At 34.4% G+C, this 9,487-nt stretch overlaps 1 protein-coding gene across 1 annotated transcript; it reads left to right on the forward strand.

The window, feature by feature from the left end:
• The first annotated feature begins 223 nt into the window (after positions 1-223).
• LOC145695032 (uncharacterized) lies at positions 224-8,634 on the forward strand. Its single transcript, XM_081771860.1, has 3 exons — positions 224-378; positions 5,947-6,627; positions 8,340-8,634. The coding sequence occupies exons 1-2, from the start codon at positions 367-369 to the stop codon at positions 6,613-6,615; spliced, it is 681 nt and encodes a 226-aa protein (XP_081627986.1). The 5' UTR covers positions 224-366; the 3' UTR covers positions 6,616-6,627; positions 8,340-8,634.
• The last annotated feature ends 853 nt before the right edge of the window (positions 8,635-9,487 follow it).

A 9,487-nucleotide genomic window follows, 5' to 3' on the forward strand; every position in this document is an offset into this window, starting at 1 on the left:
GTTCAGAAATCAAAGAACTTTCTTTCTACTGTTCATTCTTGTAATATCATATGAGAATGTAGAAATGGATATACCAAACTAAGAATGAACGCAAGAGAAAGGTCAACCAAGTTGCCTGGCCGGTGGTCATTGCGTTAGAAGAGGAACCCGCTCGGTCCCCGGAGAAAGTGAAAAGAAGACCATTTCCCTGAAGAAACGATATTCTGTCTGTCTTGTGCGGACGAGGGAGAAAGTGAACTGCCTGTAGATTGTGGAAGGGGCGAGGACCCTGTATAAAAGATCCGGAGGGAGGAGCAGTTAAGTCAGTTACACATCCCGTATCACCACACAAACAACAAACAGCGAGCAGCTTTTTCACAAGGCAGCATGAGGACGCTGGTAAGTCCTAGTCAGTCTGTCTGTCTGTCTTTATCATTGTGTGGGAATCATTTTACGATCTCAAGGACGTTGTGAAGGACGAACGAAGTATGGGCGTACTCGTAAAACAAATGAAATATTTTATTAATTCGAAATTGTTTCATATCTATTAGATAAGGAAATCATATGATTTGTTGGTTAGTTCTTGAAGATTGCTGTCCTTTTTCAGTACCGAGGTTGTACGATATGTGAACCTATGGTTTAAGATGGAATCTGAACCACCGTAATGCGTCCAAATTCTTCATGTCATCGGGAATCGAACTCAGGACCACGCATATAAGAAGAACATGCTCTTACCACTAGACCAACGGGAAGAGTTGAGTTTATTTTGAGTTTAACGTCTCTTTCAGCAGCAAGACTATATAAGACATGGACCTACAGATTAATGTGAAATCCGAACCATATGTGCTCCCGCTGGGAATCGAACCCTTGTCTCCCACTGCAGAGGCGCGTATAAACCAATGGGGAGAACTGTCGTATGATATTTATTTACATTTTTGCTTATATAAAATAAAATTTACAGTTTAAAGTAGGATCTGGGCCATTGTGGTATTGTATTCTATGTTCTCTTCCGGTTATCGAACACTGGATTTCATGCTTCACATTCCAGCCATTACTTTACTGATATCGGTCTGAACAAAATTGTAAAATTGAATACGAAGCATATAAATTTCAAAATTATTTTGTTCTAATAATCAGAAGGCTGTTAAGAATAGTTATGAATAATGATCTAATCTACAATGAATTAAAATTAGAAATTAGTCGTCCTATAACATGTATATTCGTACACATATGGAAATCACATTATAGATTTCTTCCATTCAAAATACTTTAAGAGGAAACCTTTACTAAACTTTACATAAACTTTGACAACGTTTATTAATTTTTTTTCTGACTTCGGCGTATTTAAAAAAAACATGAACAATGATTTAATTAACAATACCTAAGAAAAATATGCAGCTTAATCATAACTGATTCACTTTGTCTTTTCTGCTGTTGTTATCAGACATAAGGTCTATATAGCAGCGTCAAAAGTTATGATAGTCTGTACCAGTTAAGATTGTTAAAACTGAGAATTGCCCAAGTATAATTACAATATTTTATGGATTCATAATAATTATTTAATTCTTTCAGTTTTTTTTTCTTCGTTAAAGAATTACACTTTAGCACAAAATGTAGCCTGTAGAACTTGAATTCTGAGTGGTGGCATATTCGTTTCCAGAGTGAGAGAGCTGCTCTTCCGGTGTTACATCATGATAAAATTAAGATAAGTAAAGGGATAGCGTACTCTGATTTAAAGAGCCAATGAGAATTAATGTATTGAACATACACTACATCCCCAACTATGATCAACCTGGAAGGTCAGAGCTCGTAACACTAGACACACTATTTAAATATCTTTAATTAACAATGAACGTGATGATGTTACGCTTTTGGGTGCAATCGTAATGTTTCTATTGATCATGATTTTTTTTTCTGTCTACATCTCAACATATCGTTTAATTACTGACTCATTTCATATGAAAGTTGTTAGACTTCTCAACTCTTCTATGCAAAAATATCGAAAGGGTTTATACCTAGAACGGCTATATGTGCGTCCGCCTGCCAATAGCTATGAGAGTAAAACTGATAAAAGAGTGTGACAACTAGCTCTTCGGAATCGGTTCAGCGTCCCAAAAGTAGGTTCCATCTCATCCGTTTAACCTTCTATCCCAAATCGGAAATGGTCGAAATTACCAATTTCCACTTTCAATGTTGATAGCTATTGAACAAATATGAAAATAGATACCAACAAGCATTTTCTTTTCAAAAACTGATTCAGGGTCTGAAGAAAACATATGATAGTCACCTCGCATCTCTCTGCTAAAACTGGACATGGTAGAAATTTACTATTTCCAGTTCCAATATTGATCTCCATAGAAGAAAAACAGGGAGATATAGCGAGAATTGGCTTTTCTTAATACAAAGTGAGCACCCGATGAACATGTTCTATTTTCGATCTTATCCCTGTATTGCAACCGGAAGTGATAAACGTTAATTAGCACTTCCGGTTTCAATATTAATCTTCATGGAAGAAAAACAACGAATAATGGCTTTTTTTTACATGGACTAATCGTCTGAAGAGCAGAATCTCTATCTTTGCATCTTATTCCTCTATTACAACCATTAGTTACTACTTCCGGTTTAAGCATTGATTTCACGGAGTTTAGAAGTCTACAATAGTTTCACATTGTAAAATGCTACTCACTTCTTCTGCTACTACAATAATTTAATTTTTACTCTTTTATTTTAGAAGTAGAAGGTGTTCCTAAACATAGGATCATTTGGTTAGGTTTAGCTTTCCCATCAAACAAAATAAGTCACAAGGTTTTATCGAAACTTACATTATTAAGTTTACACGTAAACTAAATCAGATTTCCTAAATCTATTTCATATCACGACTCCCTTTTATCACATTCTCTTGCCTACGAACCTAATTTGCAATTTCCAATTTGTAATAACTTTTTGAACATTGATGCTCATCGCCTATTGTTGTAAGTTGTATTTGCATTTTCTTTATGTTTCAACATGCAGTTTTCCGTCAGTGTCATTCTTCTTTTATTCCAATTATTTTTTTTAAACTCTTCCCTATTTGCTTAAAATATTGTTTAATATTTTTCTTGTTCTATTTGACAACAGATATGGGGATAAAAATATAAGACATTATGAGACAAATGAACCCTTTTTCGCACAAGCAACTATGTTTTTTATGTACAAAAGGATGCTAAAATATCTCAAAATCATTTTTTTCTTTAGTTCAACGTTCCATTATTATGTTCTTTAGACTAAAGGATACGTATGATCAAGGTGAATCCCTTTAGGCTAAAAGAAACGGGAGAATCCTGAGTAAACCCATGCGTATGGTGTTTGTCCACCACAAAACCTGCTTGGTGCGAGCTGGGATCGATCCAGGAACCACATTAGGTGATCATTTACAAAAATAGCTGGAAATAATTAAATAAGAGCTTACTTTTTTCTCTTTGAGAAAAAAAAGAACACTTGTAACACAAGAATTACCGGTACTTTCATTTTTATAATCATCCTCTATCAAGTATGAGTTGATTTGGAGTTTAAGGTCCTATTCAGCAGCGAAGCTATATGAGACGTGGAAATACTGATTAACGTGGAATCTGAACCACATGAGCTCCCGCCGAAAATCGAACCCGGGTCTCCCACCCCAAAGTCGTATACGCTTACCACTTAACCACGTAATCTCTATCAAATATTACTCCATTGAGAATTAGGAACCACGCTTACTCAGTTGTATATCGCTCGTCTCTCGAGTGACGGTATCTTGGTTCGTTCCCAGGTAGGTGAGTTTGTTTCAAAGTGTTTTCTCAGGGTTTTTCCATTTTGCTCCTACATCATCACTCCACCAATTCAGTCACAATCATCCACTTTCATTAATTATCCGTCCCGTCTCATTTACTTTACGAAGCATAACAGTAGGATTAAAAGTTAAAGATTTTAAAGAAATATACGAAACCAATATTACAAAATCCACATCATTGTCTAGTGTGGCCTTGGTGTTACTTTTGTGGAATCTTGACTTCAAATTAACAAATCTCACATTTTGAAGATGCCTCTGAATTCTTACCTACTCCTAATGAAAGGAGTGTGAAAAATAAAGAATTCTTTGAATCATAGAGGTAAAAAAAGAAGTTCTAATATTTTTAATTGGATAAAGAGAGTCTTCATTTTGCTACTTTGTGTTTAGTTAACGACATTATTTGTGTGACAACAATAAAAATTTTATTTTGGACATTTCATTGGGGTCACGCGAGCCTTGAATCGGTCAGCACTATTCTAGACTGCATGGTCATGCTTGCTACCAGAATGAGGATTGTTATATTATGGAAAACGGGTAGTTGTTCAAGATTTTTCTCTTTCAGTTTTATGAGATGATATGGAGAAGAACTTAATTCTTAATTGTATCATTTCACTTCCTATGCTCTGTAAGCTAAAAGCGATGAAACACGAAATGGCAATAGCTTTTGTTGAAATAGCAGCATAATACTAGTAACAACGAAGTGGAACACAAAGAGAATAAGCCTGACAAGTTTCAAAGCCGATACGACGTGCAGTCAATCAATTACTCTACACTAATAAGGCACATTGCGGAAAGAATACGCTTTATGGGGATTAAATACCATTTAAAAAATAATAATAATCGCCAGTTTAACGAAAGATACTAAATTGAACTAAATTAAAATTTTGTTTTTAAGTTTTACGTCCCATATTTATGCCGGCTAAGATAAGGGGGACGGTGATGATGAGAAATGAAGGAAGAAGTGAATGAAAAAAGTGGGAAGAAACGGGAGAACCCCGAGAAAACCCACGCACACGGTGTTTGTGCATCACAAAGTTCACTTGGCGAAAGCTGGGATCGAACCAAGGACTCCATGCACCAGCGGCGAAAGCTCTAACACTGAGCCACCACGGTCCCTAAATTAAAATTTGATAAACAACAGAGAAATTAATTTCCATTTTAACTCTTGGGTTTGAATTTCCCTGGTAATTTTAGAAAAGAGAAAGTTCTTTCTTTCGAAAGTATTCAAACTACAAAATATTAATAATAAATATACAAACTAATGAGTAATTCAACATATGAAAAGGTCCTATAATAATTATTAATACTAGTGATGAACAGGAATTATTTTGTGTGAATCGCTCCTTTCCAAACTAGTTTATCAAAACAAGAACAAAAGGGGAAAGAAATAAAAGATTGCTGAAAATATTTATAAAATTTTGTGTTCTTCTCAAAAGGTTATCTACTTTTTTTTTTTTTTCACTTTTACGTCTTACGTTATACTCTGTAAGCTAAAGGAGAAGATGAAACTAATGCAGTTCAATGATTAAGAAAGAATGGATAAAGTGAAAATGTAGGAAGAAACATAAAAACCCCAGGAAAAACCCACGAAAATGATGTTGTCCACCACAAACTTACATGTTCTGGGTTTGAACCAGATTACTCTGATACCACTGGCACGAGATGTCCGTGGTCCGATCCCAGCACATAAGCTTATGGTGGACATACATTGTGTCCGTGGGTTTTCTCGGTATTGTTCTCTTTTTTCACACATTTTCATTCCATCAATTCTTTCTTAATCATTCGCTTTTATAATAATCCCTCTCCCTTACTCTAAATGAAATTATCCGAGGACTTAAAGCTTTCGTTTCATTTAACATACCGTTAAGTAACTGCCTCAGGAATATCTTATTTCTCAATTAGTACGTAATTATTAATTTAACCTTTTGTTGTGAAAGGTGTCGAGCATTGAAATGCATATTTCCAGAACAACTGAAAATGAGTTTTGAAATGAGCGATTCGACTATACATTAGAGTGTAAAACATTGAGAAAGAAAACATTCCTCGATGATGAACGTCTAGTAGTATATTGAACAACAGGTTTAGAACTCTGTAAACATGAAGTCAAGTAATTTTAATTACTGTATACGTTAATATTTACCCAGCGTTTTATTTTACAGATCTTCGTAGCCCTTCTGGCTCTAGCCACACTTTCTCGTGCCGAAGAGGAACCGGAAGTCGAGGCAGCAGAAACAGAAACCACTAAAACAAAGCGTGGAATTGCCGCCGGCTTGGGCTACGGATTGGCAGCAGCTCCTCTAGGTCTAGGCTACGCAGCCGGCTACGGTTATGGAGGCATTGGCCTTGGTGCTCCACTCGCAGCTCCCATTGCAGCTGCACCTCTCGCAGTAGCCGCTGCACCTGCAGTTGTAACATCGGTTAACCAACCTGTTCCTGTTCCCGTTCCTCAACCAGTAGCTGTTCCAGTTAATCGGCCAGTTGCTGTTCCCGTCCCACAGCCTGTTCCTGTTTCTGTTCCAAGGCCTGTTCCAGTTGCTGTTCCTCACGCAGTACCTGTCACTGTTCCCAGGCCATATCCAGTTGCAGTACCCAGGCCAGTAGGTGTTCCTGTCCCACAGCCTGTAGCTGTTCCTGTGCCCCAACCCGTAGGTATCCCAGTACCACAACCAGTACCTGTTTCCCAACCCGTTGCTGTTCCAGTAAAAACCCCTGTTCCTGTACCTGTTCCACAACCTGTAGCAGTTCCTGTTAAACCGGTTGTTGCTGCTGCTCCCGTTGCTTTAGCTGCTCCAGCTATCTATGGTTATGGCTATGGATACAAGGGATAAGCTGTCACTTAGGTAAGCAACTTGATGGGACAGCACTAGTTATAAACAATACGGTTTTCGCATTACAATACAATGATACTGTTATAGATAGTTAGGTATCTACTACAAATAACAATTTAATGCATCGTCAATAAGAATTTTGTTCGTTGTTATACTGTATTTTCCTATCTAATCCTCATTATAAGTCATTTAAAATTAGATGCTCAGCCAGCAGACATCACAGAATAAACTTATAAGGAGGCATTTTCAACATTTTATCGATGTCTGTTGTTTCTGATCGTATCACGAAAGAACGAATGAACAATCGGTAGTGAAGTTTAGAACATAGTTGGTACTTACCACGAGGTATGTTTTTATCATGTTATTTTGATTAAAGGGGCGTATGGTGACTCAAAATTTATTCCAAAAGTAAAGTATTTAAACATGGGTTTTTATAGTTTACACTTTCATTGGATTGTATACCATAAGTTGAGAAGATAGTTTAAATATTTTCCATAAATGTATTCTCTCAGAGCAATGAATAAGAATTTCAGATAAATACCTCAGTGTTCAGGTCTTTTGCTGCACGGTTCCAACTTTTTGCCCACATTTGTCATACAAACTCATACTTGTACTCATTTCGGCTGTGCTACAGATTTTTTATCTTCAGAAGAGTTATTTGTCTCCAAAATTCAAGCTACACAAGTTTGTCTGTTATATTCAATTAGCTTTAGTTATTACGATGGAGCGCTCGACCCTCGAATCCCTGGCAGTTACGCTATGTGTTTTAAGATTTAGGTAATTGGTTAATTATAGAAAATTAACATAATGCTTTATTCTTTTGCATGTTCTCAATACATGAAAATCAAGTATTTTAAATACTTAATAGAAAAAGTCGAACTATGCACCAGATACAGAAATGGAAATAATTAGGATGTTTTTTTTTTAAATTTATTATAAGTACAAAAATAACAAGAATTTTAATAATATAATCACAATTAATAACATATAATGCAATCTACAATTCGACATTAATAACAATTCGATAACATATAATGTAATCGAAAAGTTACATACTCAAGGGAAGCAAGTACTTTTCACTAGTTGAAAGTACACAACTACAAGACACACAGTACATCTTCATAATGTCTAATGCGTTACGTAGTATGTAGAAATGCAAAAATCAAACAAAACCATGTCTTTACAACATGCTCGAAATGGCTGCTCTCCTTTGTAATGAATGCTTAAACTTTTATTTATTTATTTATTTATTTATTTATTTATTTATTTATTTATTGCTATGTTTGAAGTTACTTTGAGGAGCAAACTGATATTGTTAACTTCCGTGCTAATGTTCCTTAATGCAGTACAATACAGCAGTCTGCTGTAATATAATTAAATTGTCTTTTACTTTTAGTCTTTGAATCATCCTTGAATCTTAAATGAAAAATATAATAACCTCAAGTAAGAGAAAAGACATATGCATAAAGTTATTATTAAAAAGTAAGGATTTGCTATCATTTATCTGAATAACATATTCGTTTTAGTGTATCAACTAACTCGCTCAATATGCTATAAGAATTTTGTATATTAATGTAAAATATTCGGCCTTTATGTATCACTGCGGACAACCTATTTTTTTTTACCTGGTTTATTCTTGTTGATACATTTTAAAAATATATTTTAAGGAAAGAAAACTATATAATTCTAAAAATTGAATATCTATTTTTTGTTTTGTTTTTCAGGTGACTAAAAAGAAAAGAACCTCATCACTGATTTAATCTCGTCATCATCTTCAGCACCAAATCATTTTGTCAACGATGCACCATCCACTATCTTCGTTTTATCATAGCTATGATATCAAACGCCAGTCATTTTCTCATCATTTGTACACTATATGTCTTTGTATTATTGTTTCTAATACAAATACTTTATTAACTTTGTCCTTTATTGAAGAAGAAAGCAATGAAAGGATAAAGTTTTTATTTTTATTATTTTTTTATATTAAAAGTAAAACCAAATAAATTGTTTTAAATATTTTGTGTTATTGTTTTCTTTTTAATACAACACTAGATGAATTTAGTATATAGTATTAGTATTAAATTAAGGGTAAGTGTTTTTCATAACCTATTGTAAACGTTGAATCTGAAACTCGGTAAACTTACATGCCTGAGTTTATATCACTGAGTTTCCCTCAAGAATTTATGTAGAATATTGTAATACACAAAATTATTTTATTACAATTTATTTATAGATGTAAGACTACAAAGACGTAATTATATATACAAGGGACAAAAATTTATTCAAGCTTCCGTCCCGTTATATCTGAGACGCCCCATTTTTAATATTACAGTTTAAAATTAATTCTTACATCTCTCCACAATATAATACAGTGTTTCCTATTCTCTCAGAAAATAAACCTCAGTAATGCTTTTTAACAGTATGATTTACTTAGAGATCAGCACTGCTATTTAATACTACTACTGAAACCAGATCTATATTTTAGCATTAGATCTGAATCATATGACTCTCACCGAATCCGAGCTAATTACTACATGACCATAACCGGGAATCGAAGCCCAACTACTCACATATAAGAAATGCTTGTTTGTCGTTATTCTTTTGCGAGAAATCAAACCTGAATACTAAGAAAGCAACAAAATTCATCGTATAAGACAAGGAGTACTCTTTTTTGCAGCAAGAAATAATTATATGAAATGTTAATAAAGAAAATAAAATATAGGTAAGTCAACTAAAACAAATAATTACTAAATTGCATAAAAAGACTTGTCTGCAATAATGATGTCAAAATTTCTCTTTCTACAGTTGCTTAGCAAAAGTTATTAATATGCCTAGTACATCAATTGATTGATTGATTGATTTTTAGTTTAGC

Source organism: Thermobia domestica, chromosome 9, assembly GCF_964235325.1.
Source record: "Thermobia domestica chromosome 9, izTheDome1.hap1.1, whole genome shotgun sequence".
Taxonomy (NCBI): Eukaryota; Metazoa; Arthropoda; class Insecta; order Zygentoma; family Lepismatidae; genus Thermobia; species Thermobia domestica.